The sequence below is a fragment of the Lates calcarifer genome, linkage group LG16_LG22, assembly GCF_001640805.2.
Source record: "Lates calcarifer isolate ASB-BC8 linkage group LG16_LG22, TLL_Latcal_v3, whole genome shotgun sequence".
Classification (NCBI taxonomy): Eukaryota; Metazoa; Chordata; class Actinopteri; family Centropomidae; genus Lates; species Lates calcarifer.
In genome coordinates, this window is record NC_066848.1 from 2082971 (window position 1) to 2103496 (window position 20526).

The window sequence follows — 20526 nt, forward strand, 5'->3', positions numbered from 1 at the left end:
TTTTACTTCAAATAAGTAAATAAAGTAATGAAGTTTGGAGGATAATTTCTTAGAGCACAGCTTCTTCTTCTTCTTCCACCTTGAGCCTTCATGGATCTGGTTTGCACCCCACAGATTCTGGATCAGATTGGGATCTGAGGCCTGTAGTACGAAGCGAGTTAACTTCAGGTTTAACTCTGGGTTTTCAGTGGGAGCTAATGCTGAATGGCTCATCCACTCTGACCAATCAGAGCACAGGAAAACTAGAGTCATCATTCCTACAGGATCTCGACAGGGACAAAAGAGTTGTGACAAAGTTTGATAGATATTTTTATAGCTCGGTGGAATCGTTTTGGTGTTCAAGTGTTTCAAACACACTTATCACACTAACACTTCAGTACCTACTTGCCATTAATAATTAACATTATTAATTAGAAATTATTTCTTCTATGTTCTAGTCATGTTTCTCCTTGTTAAATATAATTTTTGGACGTTGCTATGAGCAAAATAACCTGCAGGTATCAGCGTTGCTTCTCATATTAGGTATTTAATATCCTGGGTATGTTGAACTCGCTTTGCATCACAGGCCTCTGGGGAGTTTAGAGGCCAGGTGGAGACATTTCTGAGCAGTTTTTGTGGAGTGTGTGCTTGGTCCCTCACAGCGTCTAGGTGGGTGGTACCTGTCAACCTACTGTTGGGAGATTCCAGCACTGAGATTTCCCGGTAATTGATCTGACAATAAACGCCACACTCATTCACTCATGTACTTTTTATTCCGATGGAATATCTTCCTAAACAAAGAGTGTACAGTGCACTTTGTTATCAAGTAACACACCCAAAAAAAAGATAAGAATAAATAGGATACTTTAATATACAATACAATCTCAGTACACTGTGGAAAACAATGACAACAACAGTCAGTTGGTAAAGAGGAGAGACATGACCACAGACATTCAGATGAAATGGTGCTAATGCTAGAAAAATGTGCTTGGAACAGTGCAAATCAAATGCTTTAAGGACCTCGAGTCACATGATAATTTGTCATGGTCTGGGGTCCTAATGGGAGAGGAAGGGGAAGACGGGGGAGACAACCACAGACGACAAACAAAGAGGTGGTTGCAAAAGCACTTGGTGTAAAAATAATAAGGTATGGAGACCAAAAAAAAAAAAATCTCACCCAGCAAATACAGGATTAAATCTTTTAACTATGTCAGCTTTTGCATATAAAAACACTTCTAGCATTGTGGTCTCTATCAGGAATGTTGAGGATTTACTGTTCCTTTTAGCTTAATACAGCCAGTTTAGGACAGAACAAGTTTCTGCTTTTGCTTGAGAACTGCTCCAGTGTTTGCGATCCTGAAGGAAATAAAAAAAAAAAAAAGCAAACAAACAAACAAAAAATTTTTTACCCTCTTTGCATTACAGCTGTATCCTTCAAGCTTTGGCAGCACCACACACACTATCAGCAGGTTCGTTAACTATATTATAATCTAGCACCCACAAAGCAGCCAAGGCAACACTCTCGTTTTGATACAGTTATATTATCAGATAAAATATACAAGAATCCCACATCCTATCTGCTGGTGAGCAAGCCGAATGCAGAAAGCAGAACACAAAATATTAAACGAGTGACCGTTTTATCTTGGGCTATTTCAGCTGGAAGCAAAACAGATTATCATCATTATTATTATTATTATTATTAATGAGGAACAGACAGATAAACACGTAAGAGTAGGATGAGGTGGTGTTTTAATTTCATCTGTGGGAGATTTTTAAAGTTTAACGGGCGCCTAACGAGGCAAAACCTCTCTCCTGAGGTTAACGCAAAAACACACCAACAGTTTAACAGTGTTTACAGCGTCGTAGCACATAAATATAACAACAAGCAGTCCAAAACACCAGCAGCAACAGTTTACGCCTCTTAAACCTGCTCCGTGGCAGCTGAAACATCCCAAGATAAAGCTCAATGACAGACAGTAACCCTGAACATGATCTTTTTTTAATATATATATACAGTACACCAAATGTAACATGTAAGAATGGACTTAAAAAGGTAGATTTTGCCATAAATACCTGATATACATAACCCCACTTCAGTTCCCTGTTTAAGGCAAATATGCTTTCAGTTTAGGGGAGTGCATAAAGCGTCAGTGTTTCTAAATAAAATCAGGTGGGTGCAATTGCATATATACCTACTATATGCTACTCTCCTGTCTTTGTCAAACATGCAACGTCAAAATCAACGCTGACTGAGTTCAAAAACAATTAGTACAACCATTAGCAGAATAGTTCTTTCTATATATATATATATCTATCAAAAACAACTCCAACCAGCAGGTTTCTGGTTTACTCGTGGTTAGCAACGACAGTGCTGGGCGTCCTTCTCCTTCAAAATATAATGCTCATACCTCTTTGAACACGTTAAGCTGCCACCCTACCATCAATACCAAAAAAGCTGAAGGGAAGGCTCTACTCAGGGAACAGTTAAACATACAATACTCACTGTACATATCAACAACCAGGATACTCTTACTTACTAAGGTCTTGTGTAGTCGTTATGTCTATAATCTTCTAAGTTACACTTGACAACATTGATATTACATAGGATTAACTACGTACAGTATGTCGTCTGGCTAGTTTCTGACAGCTATACAAAGGGTAATGGTTAACATGGAATCGTCCTTTTGGGGGAAAAAAAACCACGAAAGATATTTGGTCTGCTTCTACGACAACTGTTAACAAATCAAAGGTTGTTTTCTTTTTATATATCTATTTATATGTATCACAAACGCCAATAAGTGACCTGCACATACAGGATGACGGTACAGTACATGATAAGGAGTCGAGAGTTGGTCGTTTTCAACATGCAGCCTCGTCAAAAAATCTGATGTTACCGTTAACCTCACATGCAAGCATTGTGGGTAGTTAAGACTTTTCAGACCGAGCACAGCGACATGTTTACGTGCACAAAAACACCCTGCTTACGACTCTAGGAGTTTAAAACACCTTAAAAACCTAATTATCTTATGATGCGTTAGTTATTTATCTCTGATTTAATAGGGAAACTGTACTTTGACAAATCTAATTCAGCAGCTGCAGGATTTCTGGAGTGATTTTGGATTTTAGATGTGCATACGCGTTTCAGTTACTTATATTCATGACAACTGATCGTTTTAAATGAGATTGCAATGGCAAAAGGGTGAGCTCCCTTACGAGTAAAGGAATTCATAGTTGTGTGCATGTAAACATGGTCACCATCATGTGGGGCTTATGTTGTATGTTTGTAAATTCTGTACAAGAGTCGTTGTTAATACGGGCGAGTTTAACTAAAGGGCGAATTTAAGAGCGCGTTTTCTTGGCCGAGTAGTGACGCTATGTGCAAGCTTTTGCTACTGCTACCATACAGGAAGTTTGAACACGTCGGTACTGCTACAAGGAAAGCACTAGATCTGAATGATCCTGGTCTGGCACTGTGTAAACATTGCCTTCAGCTCACTCTCTTGGGCTTCGTTGACGGCGTCCGGCTCGGGGCTCTTCTGTACCTTTGCCACGGCGAAGTTGATGCCCTGGGTGAGTCCGGCCTGGGTGAGGCTGGCCACCTGGACCATGGAGCTCTTGATCTTGGCAAAGGGGGACACCACTCGGCTGCCGTTGCTGTCAGCGGGCGAGGGGCCGAGGCTGCCCTCCAACTGCGAACTCAGACTCCTCTGAGAGCCTCCCGAGACCGCAGAGCTGGGCTTCTGGACGGTGAGGAGGTTGGAACTGGAGGTAGTGGACTGGACGTCAAGCTGGGATGGCCTGGGGAGCTGGGGCTCTTCCTGCTGCTGTTGCTCGGAGCTCGGCTGCTTGTCTGATTCTGCTGGGGTCTTGTTCTGCACAGGCACCGTAGGGTTGAGTGGAGGTACTGGAGCTGGCGGATGCTCTCCAAACACCTCAACAGGTTTGGTCTGTGCATCCTGGACGAACTGGTGGCAGTAGGCATCAATGGGAGTACCAAAGTCAATCAGGATGGCTTCTTCAGCCACCGAGGCGGCACCTGGAGACTTGTCGTCGCCGACTTGAGAGGAGCTTTCCTGCACTCCGTCACAGCCAGTGACCCGGATAACGGAGGGGATATTTAGCTCCACGCTACCGATCGACTGGGAGCGGCTGCCCAGTCGTGGGTTTGATGCTACGATGCCGCAGCTGGGCAGCACATAGTCCACGTTCTCCAAAGAACCAGAGCAGGGGTGCTCCGGGTCAGAGTTATAGGAGTCAGAGTCGTCGGAGATCTCAGAGTGATCGTCACCGATGTCTTTCAAGGCTCCGGCGCCGGTGTTGTCCGACGTCTCTAAACTGCTGTCCGACTTCCACAGGTTGACGTGCATAGTTGGTTTTAGGAAATTCACTTTTACGTCAGGCTTGGAAAAGGTGCCGAGCTTCCCCAGCGGCTTGAAGGGGCCGATGTTTACATTCGTCTTGGTCTGTTTCACTTTCTGATTGAGGGAGGAGAATTTGTTGAGGAGGAAACTTTTGCCCTGTGCCAAACCAGAGCTACCCTGGACCTGATCAGCAGGTTTGTTCTGGATTCCCATGATGTCCTCATGAGGTCTGCTCTGTCGCCTGGAACAAATGGTGTTATAATAGCTGTAAATGTTTATCTTTGTTACATGAAATTACCTGTCAGAGAGACAGATGGATGTTAATCATCTTAAAAAAAAACAACAAATTACTCACCTCTCCAGCTTCTTTTCGACCACAAGCAGGTCCAACCCTGTGGCCTGTTTTGTTATGCGGAGCATCTCAGCTATGCATTGCAACGTATCTGAAATATTTCACAACGAGTTTATGATCTAAAATGTTCCCTTTTCCCAGCCTTTATAAGATTTAAATAAGTGTATATCCTACCTTTTCCATCGTCCTCAGGGTTTCGTGTTGCTGCCCTCAGAGTGTGAAAGTACCCGCTCGTCTCTTCGTTCCTGTAGTGCAAACGCATGCAGCAAAACTTTGGCTTCCCAAACAAAGTCGGCTCTGGACCTGCAGAAGAAAACACGACTTTTGACTTCCATTTTTAGCAATGTGCTTTCCTCGCATGAATCATAATCGAACAGAGATGTTGCTGAAAGGTTACTGAGAAACTGTCAAGCACACTTTTAGGAAGTGTCGAGTGACTCAGTGAGTGAGAACCTTCACTTCTCCTTTGACTCTGACTTTCTTACCAATCTCGATCTTTTCCAAACCCTCTAAATTGAGGCGCTGGTATTGGTTGACTTTATCTGCCTCCTCATCGTAGCTACAAGAAAATACAAACATAAGTGAATCCATGAGAAGTTGTTTTTTAAGGAACAATTTGGCAAAGTAAAAGTCAGACTTACTAAGCGATGTAGTAGGCTTTGTCGGACAGGAGTAGCAGCACATCAACGTCTTTGTTGGTTGCATCAATGAGGCTGAAGGGAAGTAACAACAGCACCATGAGAAGAGCACTTCTGAGTACTAACATAAATCACCTACAGCTGCAAGAAAAGTAAACTGAACTCTTGGGGATTATCTGCATTTATGTATAAAACCTCAGTTATACTCCATTGAGGACGTGCACAAGAACAACTGCAGACACCACAGACGTGCAGTTTTTCAGATTATACTCTTTGAAACCCACTTGGAGGATGCATCATCAGAGATACACCCAACGAAGACGAAATTTACGTCATGCGAACACTTGCGTACTTGAGCAAAGCTTTTCTGCATTGTTCCACATTGAAAACATCATTCAAACAATCAGAGTTCAGGCTGGAAAACGTCAGTGAACCCCTCAAAAAACAAAAGCTGACCGGAGGCAGAAGTTATCAAACATGGAGTCCAAACTTTAGACGGGGCACTAACCTCATGTCACAGTTGATGAGGGCCCAGCCACCGTGAAACTTCTCGTCATCCGGCAGCAAAAGCTGCATGTAGGTCTGCAGCAGGAGGCTGACCTGCTCCTGAGCTCCTCTCTGGCTCTCTTTCTCCTTCTCTTCGTGCTCCTTCTCTTTGCTGAAGATGGAGTACAGGTCCTCAGTCACCGGCAGGCCCATCATTAGGTCTGCAGGGGAGAGGTAGGGGTGATTTTAGGACAACCTGGGTACAGATGCACATATGTGGCTGTGATTTATGTCAGTTTTTTCCCATACCGATGACTGCCTGTCGGTAAGCGTCCCTAAAGCGGTTCAGATAGTAGCGGTTGGCTGAGTTCACGCCATCCTTCATCACACCGGCCAGTTTCCTCTCCCCCGTCCTGGTGAAATCTCCCTAAAACAGACCAAACAGTGTCTGTTTAATAAACATTTTGACCACCTCTATTTATCTTTCTGATGTGTTGATTTGTGAGACGATGCCATCACCTTGAGCGCCGCTGTGCCTGCATACTGTCTGCTGATGGTGTCTCCGTTGTTGGCCCACATGATCTGATAAATCCTGTAGCACTTGAGAGGCAGAGGCTGCTCTGGGGGCATCACACCCAGTTTCTTCAGCTGCAGGAAGAAGAAGAGGAGAGTCAGTCTATACCTGCTTTTATGACCTGCTTAAGTACACTTGTATCTGCTGATTCGATGTAATCCGTGCTGCATGTGGTGGAGCTTCTAGAAAGCTGAAAAGATTTGGACTACACGCTGGTGTGCACTACAGAGCTCGTCTTCTGTCTTTGTTGTTCAGTGCTGTTTAAACATCAACAGTCTGCCGTTACTGTGTGTGATCTGATGAACAAATGCGTGCAGATGTCTCTAATCTGTTGTACAAACACAGTTAACTGTCTTCACAATATCAGACTAGGCTCATGTTGCGGAGTGAACCTAATGCATCACGCTTACACCTTTTGTAAAGCACTTTGTAATCTCAGCTTTAAGGTCTTTACACACTGGGGGTGTTTGTTTTTTTTGTGTGATTAATTTGCATGTCAGTATATTTTTTCAAACTGTTTCGCACAGGAGGAGATTAATATTTCTGAGCTTTTGCACCAAGAACAAAGGAATCAACCTTCACAAAGACTGCCAGGGTCTAAGGATCCCAGTATCTGGTCCCAGCAAGACTTCAAACTGTCCCACAAATCCTGAAATATGTCGAGAACCGGCTGTGCTTCAGCTCCTGTTTTATCGCAGGTGAGTATTTCACATTTTTCATGTTGTTTATTTTTTAAAAATACACATTAATTCACAGCAATGTTGTTAAATGTGTATTTTCCCTGAATAACTATCTGATTATTGCAGTTCCTTACAAACATGATGGGTTTCTGGAAGAAGGAAGTTTAATTTTATGGGCATGAGAGAGTGTGAGGATGAGGAATCATGAATTGTGTTTTGAAAGCAGCAGATGAGGCGAAGCGTTGTTCATTTCTTTGAGGAAAACATCTCACCTGTTGCTCCATCACGACCCGAGCGACAGCAGCCTGAACCACATTGGTCCGGTCCAGACAGTCCATACAGTTGACTCTGAAGATTCCCTCCTGTTTGCAGATGACTCCTGCTTGGTCCACCCTGACAGGAAGGTACATTCAGAACAGGAGTCAGATTTTTGTTTCCTGTCTTGCAAAAATAGACAAATTGTTGATGTGACACTTACCAGGCCCATTTCATGTCAGTGATGATATCAGAAATTGCATCCGTCAGTATTTGTACGTTCTCAAACCTCATACCTCGGCTGTGAAACAGGATGTAAGACACATAAAGGGGAAGTAAATGCTTTGTGGTATACTATAATAACATTTCTCTGAGTACATTCATGAAGTTTCACAACTGGAGATTGAAGTGTTTCTCTCACCAGTGCTCGTGGAAGTCAAACGAAACATATGTGAGGTTCGGGTTGTTGTAAAGCAGGACTTGCTTCAGATACGCGTCGCCGATTATCTTCTCTCGTCCGCTTTGATCCACCAAGTTAATGATGACCTGAGCAAGACGATAGAGCGCTGTCATTTAGCCTCAAAGCCATTCCCGTAGTCGGTTTTACGCAGCTTGTTAAAGGTGGGAATGCTGTGCTATTATTCCACATCAAAGCGGCATTACACCGGCTTTATTCAGCTCAGTATAAAGAAGCAAAAGCGGTGTAATCAAAGGTTTTCTTAGTGCCAATATAACAGAATCTCTGTGTAAAAGAGGCTTCAGTTGCTTAATGTCAGGACAGACAAATGAACTGGCACTTTTAAGGTCGACAAAGTTTCCGTTTACAGTCTTTAAAAGGTTTAAATAGCATCTAGCATCTTCAAACCAACACTAATTTTAAATAGCTGTGGTGGTAAGTGCAGTCAAAGGTGACACCAGTGAAGAAACGGCAAAAAAAAGTCACCAGTTCTAGTCAGGATGTTCTCAGTTAGTTACACATGATTCACACGCCAGAGCCTCAGCTAGAACATCCAATTTACATGCAATCATGAGACTTAACGCAAGACTGGTGCATGCAAGGAACCGATAAATATGCCAAGCACAAACCCGAGCGTAAACAAGGGGGCGAGAAATGTGACTCACCTGCTTCTTGTAGAGTTTTAGCTGCTCTTCAAAGTGAGCAGCAAAGTAAGACATCGTCTCCTTCTCCCCTGAAACGTTAGAAACTTCATGAGATAAAGCAAATTCCTCATGTCCAATTTATAATCTCCCTAAATCCCAGTCAAAGAAAATTTACAGACAAGTAGAGGAACATGAGAACTGCTCTCTAATGTGGGAATACTGACCTTTCTCTAAGCGTGGACGGGGGTTGTAGCGGTACCCCGCCTGGCTCCAGAAGACCGGCACGGAGCCACGAGTCTGCACAAAGGACAGAGTGTGGCTGTGCACGTGGATCAGCTGCTCTGTCTCCACATAGTTAGCCACATGGCCATCTGTATCCACTCCTCTGCGTTTGTACCGCATCCCTTTGGGCGAAGAGAATGCATCAACATTCAGATTATTTACACACAGATCAAAACATAATTGTCTTCCAAGCCTCAGTCCCAATTACAAAACACAACCCAGGGCTGAATCAGCGTTAAAGCGCGACCTTCCTCTAAGGAAACCTGTCGCTCTACCTGCGCGGTGCCGGCTACGCCTGGAGATCAGGGCCACGGTGAAGCGAGGGTGGATGTCATCCACGCAGGTGATTTCCTGCGGCGGGGTCTCGGGGCTGCTCCTCTCCTCGTCGGACGTCTCGTTGTAGTTCACCACCAGCTCCTCCACTTGCACAAACCCCTGGATGATCGGTATCACCCAGAAGTCAACCTCCGGGACCTGGAGCAGAATCCAAGACGATTAAAATGCTATTTGCATACAAGCAGATAATCCTCCATGGCTCTGCTGTATTTTCATACTCTTCTGATAAAGCTCTGGTAATTATCAGCACATACAACTGCCATGCTTACACAGCAGGGCCAGCTACGCTCTGTGGGGCGACGATTGTAAAGAAAAACTGTTTTTAAGAGTCAAATCCAGGCATTTATTCAGCTCTAATTACTCAAAATGAGTTACCTGAAGGTCAATAAGGTCTTGGATCATGTGTTTATTCCAGAAGAAACGGTCATCCACCTTTCACAGAGATTAAAAAATACAATTAGTTAGATGTAAAGAGAGAAACCAGAGTCTAACTTGTTGTTACTGTTTCTCTCCTAACCTGTTTCCACAGAGGTAAGCCGGTCTTCTCTGAGTCTCCCTGACGCTGCACGCTGTTTGTCAGGTCGTAGGTCATGCTGTAGTAGAAGGAGTCGGAGTCCATGAATATCTTGTACAGCTCATCCAGCAGCCGCCTCTCCAGCCGCTCCTTCTCTTTGTTTTCCTTGACCTGGAAGGCAGGGGAATACTGGATTTGGGCGGGCGGATAGAAAAGAGCGGTGAGTTGACAAAGCAAAAGAAAGCAAAGAAAAAAAAAGAGATGAGAAGCCCTTGAAAGCAGGAAAGATCGGAAAAGTAGGGCGGTTTTGAAGATGATAAAACACAAATAAATACCTTTTTCTTGATGGGCACAGCCACGTTAGATTTGATCTGACTTAAAGTTTTCATCAAGAACTTTGACTCGTCTGGAGACTGGGCCAGTTTCTCTGGTTTGTCGATGCCGAAGTGATGCTTCTTGCAAAGCTGGAAAAGAGGATCTGCTGTCAAATTTATGCAAATACACAGATGAAAATTTTAAAAAAACGTATGATGTACCACCTTGAAGGTTTGCCCTCTTGAAAAATCCGAGATTCATTTCAAGAAACTAGGACACCACAAAAAAATAAAGGTTGATTCTACCCACTAAGTGCAGCTAACAACTACAAGCTCTCTACACAGTCCTCAACGCTCTACACTGATCTAGAGGATTTCTAGGACAGGGTCTAAAAACCTATCCAGGAACAATCATCCTCTCCTGTTTACTCACTTGAAAATATTCTGTCTCATCGTCCATGAAGAGCCCCTGAAAAGACTGAGATCTTAGCAGTAGTAAACTTCCTTTGAGATCTATTACAGCACATTTTATGCCTGCATTTAATTTCCACTCTACACGTGTGAGTGAAAATAAAACAGATCTTTTAATGAAATAAAAATATAACTCTGTTTGCACCACTGTCAGCCCATCATCAGGATGAATCACATGCTGACGCATGCAGGGTATTCTTGGGTGCATAAAAAAACAATTTAGGATTCTCACAAGTGCCGTTCTAATGATTGTCAAGGGGAGAAAGGGGGGAGGAGGGGGGAGCAAATGCAATAATTAAACCACACTGTCGCTCACATCTCATTTACAGAGTCAGTACCTCCAGCTCGAGCTCCTGGGGCTCCTCATCAGACAGAGGGATGACAGCTATCTTGGTGATCTTGTAGACTTTGTGGTTGCCCGGTAAATGGCCCACCAGCGCTTTCTGGCGGATTAAAACGAGGCCGAGAGGAAGATCTGCCAAGAAGAAGGAGAAGGAGAAGAAGAAGGGGGGTGAGCTGCGTCATGGGTGCAGAATTCCTCACATTCTGGGAGGTGTGAAGAAAGCAGCTGCACACCAGGCAAGATTTTTTTAATAAGGCAGCACAAGACATCTGGTAAATAAATATTTAAATGGTGTTAATGTATCTGATTTACCAGAAAAATACAGTTTTGGTCTTATATTTTCTCCTGTATAATCTCAAAAGTCGCACAGAGGCATTCAATAAACAAAATCAGATTCATCATCTATTGAATCGTCGCCATCAGCTCACACACATTTCAAACTTTGCACATTTTTTCACACCTTTTCCTCGTGAGTAAGAAACATACTAAAAGCACTGGACGATCTGGTAACGCAAGTGTCCAGAGCGTGCACACACAGGCACTCACACAGATGGAAATTACTGGCAGGAATGTGTCCGTTCAAAAGGTTTCTCAGTCTCCACCTCACCTGTGTGAAGCTGTATCTTTCCAATGACACCTTCCACCAAACCCAAACACACCGGGTTCCAGGCCAACAGCAGGTCTGTCGCTGAAATAAAAACACAGGGATGATGCATGAGTGGAAGCTGGATAAACAGCCAGGATTAAATGTTATATGGTTGTGAGAACAGGGCCGGAGTTCACTCTTGTGAATGTGAAGCTTTTCTGTCGGAAACAAGAAACAGAAAGTCACGGTCGGATGGTTTCCTGTCGACACTTGTTTTTAATTCCTAGTAGGGGGGAAGTAATTCTAAAAATCCATGCTTGAGTGCAGATCTTGATTTCTGAGCCACGGTTCAGTTCAGTCCTCGTTTTCGTGGTTTGCTTGGCGTGAGAACCCCATTGCCATTGGTAAAATAATAATTTTGTGATTTGTAATTCCAGCAGGGGGTATTGGTTCTGTATTCCCGCATCGTAATACGAGATTGTGGAAGTTTGTATCACAGTTTTGGTCTCGGTTTCAGAATTGCTGCACCTCTAATGCCCAGTGAAACCTCAGAGACATGAAGAGTTGGTCTAGAAATTGTTAAGACAGAAGTATGATTTAAGTATAATATGATTGAAGAGGAAAAAAATGACATTTTCAAGCACCAGGCCAAGTTGAAGGTGAGTTATAGCGAAGCACAAACTCAACAGGAAAACTGGAATTCTCAGCATTGGTGACGGATTAAACATCATAGCGGAGAAAATTGGAAAAATGTGAAGGGTGTGGCCAAGGGTGGAGAACACCAACTGTAGGCAGCCGTAGACAATGATTCTTCCTGTTCCACTATGTCCGAGAACTTCATGTACAGGAAGGTCTCGCAAAGAAAACAAAAGTAAACGCCACGGTTTCACCCAGAACGAGCTTCACGGTGGAAATACTTTGCTGTGTGCTTGAGAGAGAAGTGGAAACCCAGTGAGGAGTGGAAACCCTTTTTCCAATTAAATAATGAAACAGTGGTGCAACTAAAAACCTGTTCAGGATGGCTGCACAGCTATACAACTTCACAACTGACACAGGAGGATAACACGCACAACCTTTTCTTTTTCTTTTTTGTGCATCTAATGAAACTTTTCTTTTGAGTTTGGCAGTTCTTTTTCGCTTTAGCTGGGGATGTGTAATTCCCACAGCCCGTCTATAGTACTACATTTACAGGGGAAGCATGACCAGTTCTTTGTCACAGCTATGAGCAGCAGTGGTGCTTTATTTCTGCAGTGTAAAGGTGTAATAACAGGAGCTCCTTTACAGACTTTATCATACATAACAACCTGGTTTTCTCTCCTTTTATTTATTAATGCTTTTTTATATCAGAAAGGTGTTATAATTCAATAATAACTATGGCATGAGCGGTGCAGCTGTCTTAAGTGAAGCACATAGTGTTTTAGAGTCATGTTTTATGCCTGTTTGATTTAAATAGGAGCTGCAGGGTGAAATTCACCCTTCGGTGTGTAACATAAGAAGCAAAGCAAGAAGTTTGGAGCGTGTTTGGGGTGTTGGCACTCCCGGAATGAAAGCCAGGACGATGATTTCAAGACTTAGGAATGGCGCATACAGCTGTGTTTAAGTCTTATTTAGTTAAAAAAAAAAAAAAAAAAAAAAAAAAAAAAAAAAAAGCTTGTTGTGTTAGAAGCAGCTGGGTAAATGACAGTGACAGTTGCAAAAGAGAGATTAGACTATAAACCGCTGAGGTGTTTTAGACACACGATGACAAAACTGTGAGGAAAATCATATGTCAGCTCCAGACAGGTGAAGAAATACACCGTTTTTACTTCGCTCTAATGGTGTGTTAGTGTTAGTTTCAGGTAAATGGCCGGCTGCAGCGGGGGGAAAGCTGTCATCCGGTAACGTACATACCAGGTCTGACGGTCATGGTCCCATCTTTTCGGCTGCACCACAGAGCTCGGTCCCCGCTCTGGAGAATGTAGTCGTCTTTGGCTTGGAACAGCTCCATTTTGTCTCCTCCTTTTGTTTCCTTACAAAAAAATAAACAACTAGCTGACTTAGCAGCCAGGTAATTATCAACTTCCACGTCTTGGAGGTTTAGCTAGCCACGGTTAGCTCCCTTTCCCCCCCCGCAGGCTGCCGAGCTGGGCTGAGCTACGGTGGCTAGCTACCTAGCGAGCTAGCAGCGGCGGCGGCGGCAGCAGCTGGATGCGTGTCGGATTTGTTTATCCCACATCTACGCATGTTGGTAATCAGATTTCCCTTCTACCGGAGAGGCATCCCTTGCCGGACACGGTGAGGGGCAAATACACATCAGTGAGTGAGGAAAGTGTCCCGGGCAGCGGCTGGTGTGTGTTGCGTTCAGGACGTAACCGACGAGACAGTTTCCTGCTCCAAACAATGACACGTGATCTGTGACAGAGCCGTCATCACCGATGTACAGGTACTGTACATAATAAAAAGATATCATATCGACTTAAGAATTACAGTAGTTATTAACAATATGATGTTAATACATGTTTAAGACACTTTAATAATCGGACTAACTATTCTGGTAAAAGTCACGATCAGGCAGAATGAGTTTTTAATTGGCTTTTCCTTCTTATTTTTAATGTCCTGTATCTGTATAACAGAATACTTGCATTTCAGAGACGCGTTACTTTATAATATCAGTGTTATTAGGCTATTCACATTGAGCTAATTAAACTGGTCTAACTTTAACGGCAGGCGTGAACGCTCGAACGTGATTGGACCAAAGTAGCCACGTGATGTAGGCAGTTTGTGGGTGGAGTATCGCGATACGAGTTCTGGACGTTTGTATCGCGGTTTGTTGGTTATAGAATCATTACACCCCTATTAGTAACAGAAAGGCGAATACTAGATGAATCTCTTTAGGTGATAATATATGAAAACAATCATAAAATCTAAATAATTAAATCACTATTCTGATGTTACACATCATATCCAGTATATCTGTATAAAAAAAGAACTACTTGTTTCCGCACCCACGTAGGAATTAGGGCACAAACATGTTGTCAGTTATGACTCAGCTGGGCCCTGCGGGAAAAGAGCAGCTGACCTCAGCCAAAGACATAACCGTTAATCATGCCACTGAAAACTCTTAAAGAGGAAAACTAAACCAGACTCAAGACTGCTGCAGACTGAGTCAGGGACACATCTTTGAAAAAAGATTTGATTTTCTTTAGTAGTAATTGTCAGTGAATGACTATTCTTCTTCTATTTTCTGAAAAAATGATGAAATAATTGTTAATTACAGTCCTAAAAATACCACTACTCTCACAAAATAGGTAGACAACACAATACTACTACCAGTCTCTTAAAAATAATAGTAATAAATAAATCAGTCTCAGACTTTGAAGGATTTGTGTGAACCCAAATATTAGGCAAAATCCATGTCAAATACATTTTATTTTCAACCGTACCAACAGGATTGACTTGCTTTTAACAATGCATCAGCCTGCTACTCATAAACTGTGATCAACACTAAGCCACGATCCATAATTTGTAAATGCGTGTTAGGCAGTGACCCTGCCTCACAGATGGCTTATTACAGTGAAAAACTACTACACAAACAATCAGGGTAATCAGAAACATAATTTTTGGCCATTTTAAATAACAGATTTTAGTTTTCTTCATCTGTTTATGAATGGGGCATTTTCTCACAGTTGGCATTTTTAAGGCTTTCAGGCCATTTTAGTGTCCGTGTTATTACAGATTGTGGCTTTGGTAGATAAACAAGGACATTCTGACAATCTTTAAACAGTGATTCCTAATTAGCACTAAGTGCTGATTGTCTCACATCTCAAGTAAGATACGCCACCTCAACTCCATGTCATTACACATTCATAAATGTACCAAAATACTATATAATGATATAAATACTGATATAATGTTATGAAATAACAAGTAAACCAATGCACATACAAACACTCAAACACGTCAATCAAAACTTGTGTAACTGATATATTTCAAATGAAGTGCTGCTGAAGTTTCAGCATGATACATTTCAATGATGGCAAAGTGCAAAGATGGCAAAATCAGTAATGCACCAAAAAGCAGCATCTAATAAACATATTCACTGTGTTTTGTGACAAAGCAGCTCCAACATGGCCGTGACTGTGTGGCCATAAAGGGGAAAATGCTTTTCTGTTGACTGAGTTCTGCAGTGAGTTCTGCTTTAAAGCCCCAATGTTTGCACTCGTGTACTAACTGATGTGCTGACTGGATTAAGAAAAGCTCCATACAATATTTGATCAAGACAAAAGGCAACTACACATAACATTTCTTAAGAAAATACTTCTAGTTTTCTTCCATTTATTGATAAAGGCCTCTTATTCAAACTTTAATTCGACTAGAAATTGTTGTCAACACCTCGATCATGACAGCTGTCTTGTTATGAAGACGTTGGCACAACATAGAAGGCAACAACATTGGCTTGAAAAAATGATTGCACTGAGCTACCATCAATTATGTGCTGAATGGCAGGAAATACCAACACTGTTAATCAATGCATGCAACTTCCACAAATGCTGTAGACAGAGGAGGAGAGTTAGCCAGAGCAGACTTCTTCACTATCAAATATACAGCAGGTTATCCTTCTCTCCTCTTGATGAAGTGTGCAGTCATTATGAGATCTCCTTTGCCATCTCTACATTCTCCTTGGTGATCATGCTGGGCTCTCCTTTCTGCATCAGGTTGTCTCCCTCCATCGTGGCGTCGCCTACAGGCTTGGCTGGCTGCTCCTCCAGTTGCTCCAGTTCTTCCAGTATGGTCTGAACGCGACGGACTCCATCCCGTCTCGCCTGCCGCACATCTGCACGACCCTCTGGGTCGACCGAGTCCAGTGCTAAGAGCTCTTTGGTCAGCAGTTCCTCCAGCAGCAAGTACTTCTTGTCATTCTTCTTTCCGTCAAAACATTTCACCTCCTGCTCCAGTTTAGCAACCCGTTCCACTATCTGCTGTACCTTAGCCAAGCCTGGGTGCATTGGGCACTGAGCAGCCTGTTCAGCCTCTACCTTTACAGGTGGGACCTCTGGGGTAGCAGCGGTCATGTCCTGTGCCTCTTGCTTTGGAGGTATTTGAACTGTGATATCTGCAGTATGTTGCTGTGGTTGCTCAGGTTTCTGGGGAGGCTGGAACTGTTGCTGTTGCTGCTGCGACTGCATTAACTGCTCAGGCTGCTGAGGCTGTGGAGACGTCTGAGGTGGTGCCTGCTGGAAAAGTTGCGGCTGCTGGAAAATTTGCGGCTGCTGGAACTGCTGAGGTTGTTGGAACTGCTGAGGTTGCTGAGGTGGAGGCTGTTGGAAGTGTTGAGGTTGTTGAGGCTTCTGGACGTCGGCTTCTGTGTGCAATGGCTGGGGGAGCTGCGTGATCTCAGGTTTCTGCTGCGTGCTTTGTTGTTCCTGCTCCATTTTCTCTGGTGGGGGTCTTGTGAGGATATGCTGCTGAACCTTAGAGGTTAAAAAGAAATATAGATCAACACAAACTGGCGCAAAAATCAAAAGAGTTTTCAACATCAAATGCAGTGAAAAGCTAACTCACCTGTGGTCTGTCTCCAATCACCTGCGTTATAATAGGTGACTGGCTCCTAATATGAGGTGGGAGGTGAATAGAAGCAGTGTCGCGATGTTGGGGAAGCAGTATGGGAGAAGCTCTTTCCCGGGGAGGCTGCATTGCTGCAGAGTAACCAGGCCATTCATCTGTCTGAAGGCGATGGAAGGGCTGCTGGTGCTCTGAGAAGGGGACGCGCTGAGAGTAAGCAGATGGATTTAACTGAGCCTGTGTTTGTGTTTGGCCTCCTCCCCCCTCGTGGATCACCGGGATGGGGATGTAACCTGCTTGGAGACCAGTGCTGCTGGGCCGTGGAGGTTGGTGATGTGGGGTGGGGTAAACCTTAAGAATATAAACATCAAATTGAAACTGAGAACATTCAGTATTTGGTCATTTGAAAATATCTACATGCATCTTATTTAAAACTAGCTCAGTCTTACCTCTGGTGTTTGTGAAACAGGTGAGCTGACCTTTCCAGGTTCAGTGGAGCAGTTGTCTGAAGGTCCGTGTAAAGGTGACCTCGGCCTGCAGTGGATCCCCGGTGTCGGGGAAGGCGTCCGCCCGTCTGTCCGGATATTCTGTGCAGTGGCTGGCTGGATGTAGGAATAACACGGATGCTGCTGCGGCTGCTGCCTCAGCTCTGCGCCCTCGTGGAAGACCGGGATGGGAACGTAACCTGGGCGAAGGATGGGGTGCTTCATCTCCCTAACAAAGATCTTCTGTGGCTCCTGAGGGCTCGGTTCTGGTGGTATGTTGGGTCCATTTGCTGACACTTCTCTGACCTGAAACACAGACAATAGTATATTCATAAGATTGAGAATGTTAAATCACCATGAATTATATTGCGAGTATCCAGAATCTAAAACTAAATAAAATTTTAGGCAACACTAATGTTGGTTCTTTCAATTATCTTGAAGTTATTCAACTATTTAACCACAAAAATAGATATTAAACATTATTAGTGAATGTAGTCATCTAATTTATAGTAAACATTACAAACCTGGTTGACATTATTATCACTGAACCTTAGTAAATTATTAATTATTATTAAATATTGTTCAATATTTTTGCCAGCTGATGCCAATAGTATAGTATATAGTATATTTAGTTCAGTAAAAGATGTAACATTACTTTAATTAAGTAAATTATTTAGCTACAAAACTAAAAGTCAGTCACGTATTAATGGGTACAACCAAATTGTTTTCAAAAGCTGGAGGTGTTTTTAACAGGAGAGTGCTGTCAGTCCTGAGATAATTGCAAAGGTTATAGGTTAAAACGTAACATTTCCACAGAGGGATGCCAAAACTATCACCTCTTTGAGAATTTGATAAATGAAAATAACTTCTGATTAACAGAGACTGCAGCACATTTCCAGTCAGGCAACTCTGTGTTTCAGTTTGAGATTTGGCTCCACAATCAGAGAGACACACTGGTTCGGCACACCCTCTAAACTAACATGTTATTACCTAATCAACATTATGTCAGACAAAAAGAGAGAGAACTTTTTATGCTGTGCTGAAGGAGTTAATAATCTTTTTGTGAATTCTAACTAGGCTTCTTCCTTGTGTCAGGCTTCTTTGACATATATTATAGTGTAGGCTAATGGAAAAAGAACATAAATAATCCTGGAATACATTTGTATACATAAACTACCAAGAATCAGAACAGAAATAAGGCCCTGTTGGGAGCTTACAAAGAATAAAAATAGAACAATATATCATAAAGTATAATGCTGGCACTATCAACACATTCCTGGATGTCAGGAATAATGTTGTAAATTTCCATTAGCAGAAGCAGAATTGTTTTTGTTATTCTCATAGCGACTAAACACCTGCTGCTGACAGCTATGGAGAGGTACAAGCAACAGGTCAACTGATAGTCCAGGACTCTATCAATGATATATCTGGAAAGTGGTCAAAGTTTACCGCTAGTCTACAGAAAGAAAAACTGCATATATGTGTAAACCAGTGGCATTTCCACCCCTTTAAAGACAGAAAAAAGTTATGAAATAGCTGTGAACGACCCTTTGCCCTCTGCCATTTCAGTATGGGACACAGCACGTTGCCAGCACCATTGCACCAATTTTAAACCCCTGACAGCTGTGTCTTTCTAGCAGATTCGTCGGGACACTAACTTTGGACAACTGTGTCTCTTCCCTGAGACGAAAAGATTACCAACTGGCAGCCAGTGAATCTGGCTTCTCTCGGCCCACGGGATTTTCCTTTTTTCCTCTGCAGAACCCTCGTTATGTTTTCATAACATGTAATAAATAAAATACAGCTGAATATAAGGGAGGAGGCACCTCTGTTATGCAGTGGCTATACTCCACAGGCCAAAGTGAACCGCACCAGCCTCAATCCATGTAAGGGAAAAAGTTTAATATGAGCCGGACGTCGCAGTGTTTTCCCCACCGCGAAAGACGCGTTATTAAAATACTGGAAGATCATCATAGGTTGCCTTTACATACTGCAGAGTGAGTCATCGAGTAATAATAGTATTAGATCATGACACGGGAACATAACGGGGTTGATCACCCGTTATAATAGGCTTATGAGCTGTCTGTGAGGGGGAGGTGACGGTGCCAAACAAGGCCTATAGTCAACAAGATTAATTTATCCCAGTGATGTAGCGCAGCGCTTTAACAGCGTATCGAACCAAACACACGCGCTGAATCGAACGTTGTAAAATTCGAAAATAATCGTCACAGAGTTCCACGACCGTTAGCCTTTAACCAACTTTATCCCGCCGCTCTCGCTCTCTCTCTCTCTCTCTCGCTCTCTTACCTTTTTCGTGTCGTGTCTCGGGTCATTCCAGGTTGTCGTACGATTGTTGTGATCCACAAAGAAGGGCCATCCCGTGTGTGGGTCGATTTTTACTTCCCAGCCGAGGGGGAGAGGGTCGTTGTCATTGTTCGCCATGGTCAGTGTCGGCGACTGTGTCTTCATGCCGTTCATGTTGCCGCTGGCTGTCGAGTACTGAGACATTTTATACGGGCGACGGACGCTTTAAAGATTCCTTCAAGTGACGTGGGAAAAGTGGGCTGGAAGTTTCTCGAAATAGCAGGGTTAATGTCGGGGGCGGACACAGCGCTGGATACAGTGGCAAGGGGTTCTCAAACTTGTTATGTCGCAGATCACCCAACCGGAGTAAACCCCTGCTCTTCTTGTCGTTTATTTATTTATTTATTTATTTATTTATTTGCCTGAGGAAGCCCTACTTAGGAGGATTTTTGCTGCAGCTGTGGAGGAAGTGGGAAATCTTCAACCTAATTTTGCGGGGACTCCCTGGCCAGTGACTCCTGCACTTTGGGAACCATTTTCTGTATATTAGACAAAGGGAATCCCAAGCTTTTTTTCATAATAAAAAGACTCCCCAAATAGATGTGCTCAAGACTCCCACATGATAAATCTTGTCCAAGGGAACTCAGTCTGGGTTTGCTTTGATTTGGTACACAATTACATAACTGTGGTGGTGTGATACAGTGTGGGCACAGTGACACCTCTTAATGACAGATCTTCCTCAATCACAAGACTGAGCCAATACTGCCACATACTATGAGGGAAATGCTAGTAAATCAAAGTCATCCTCACTTGGCTGGTGACTGGAACCATCACATGGGTTTTTACAGATGATTTAGTGTGATAAAATTGACAATAATATAACCTGTGAATTGGTGTTTGTAAGTGTAAACAACATACAGACCA

General features: G+C 43.1%; 2 protein-coding genes and 1 long non-coding RNA gene across 4 annotated transcripts; 1 reads left to right on the forward strand and 2 right to left on the reverse strand.

Moving 5' to 3' along the window:
• Window positions 1–733: 733 nt before the first annotated feature.
• On the reverse strand, window positions 734–13697 carry inpp5f (inositol polyphosphate-5-phosphatase F). Of its 2 annotated transcripts, none has more exons than XM_018680983.2 (20): window positions 13163–13697; window positions 11294–11374; window positions 10682–10818; window positions 9894–10022; window positions 9562–9747; window positions 9420–9476; window positions 8984–9182; window positions 8651–8830; window positions 8448–8515; window positions 7747–7871; window positions 7549–7626; window positions 7343–7463; window positions 6336–6464; window positions 6126–6243; window positions 5839–6037; window positions 5334–5405; window positions 5178–5251; window positions 4867–4995; window positions 4696–4783; window positions 734–4581 (listed from the first exon to the last, which is right to left on the reverse strand). In XM_018680983.2, the coding sequence occupies exons 1-20, from the start codon at window positions 13257–13259 to the stop codon at window positions 3423–3425; spliced, it is 3426 nt and encodes a 1141-aa protein (XP_018536499.1). In that variant the 5' UTR covers window positions 13260–13697; the 3' UTR covers window positions 734–3422. The 2 variants fall into 2 exon arrangements, with proteins under 2 accessions (XP_018536499.1, XP_018536500.1); XM_018680984.2 differs by having other exon boundaries at window positions 9562–9729; window positions 13163–13696.
• On the forward strand, window positions 6473–10808 carry LOC127143409 (uncharacterized). Its single transcript, XR_007814788.1, has 4 exons — window positions 6473–7088; window positions 7297–7474; window positions 9574–9778; window positions 10673–10808. It is a non-coding gene; the product is annotated as an uncharacterized LOC127143409 (long non-coding RNA).
• A 964-nt stretch (window positions 13698–14661) lies between the features above and the next one.
• bag3 (BCL2 associated athanogene 3) lies at window positions 14662–19841 on the reverse strand. Its single transcript, XM_018680976.2, has 4 exons — window positions 19606–19841; window positions 17263–17604; window positions 16814–17164; window positions 14662–16722 (listed from the first exon to the last, which is right to left on the reverse strand). Exons 1-4 carry the CDS (start codon window positions 19804–19806, stop codon window positions 15898–15900), a joined length of 1719 nt encoding a protein of 572 aa, XP_018536492.1. The 5' UTR covers window positions 19807–19841; the 3' UTR covers window positions 14662–15897.
• Between the last annotated feature and the right edge of the window lie 685 nt (window positions 19842–20526).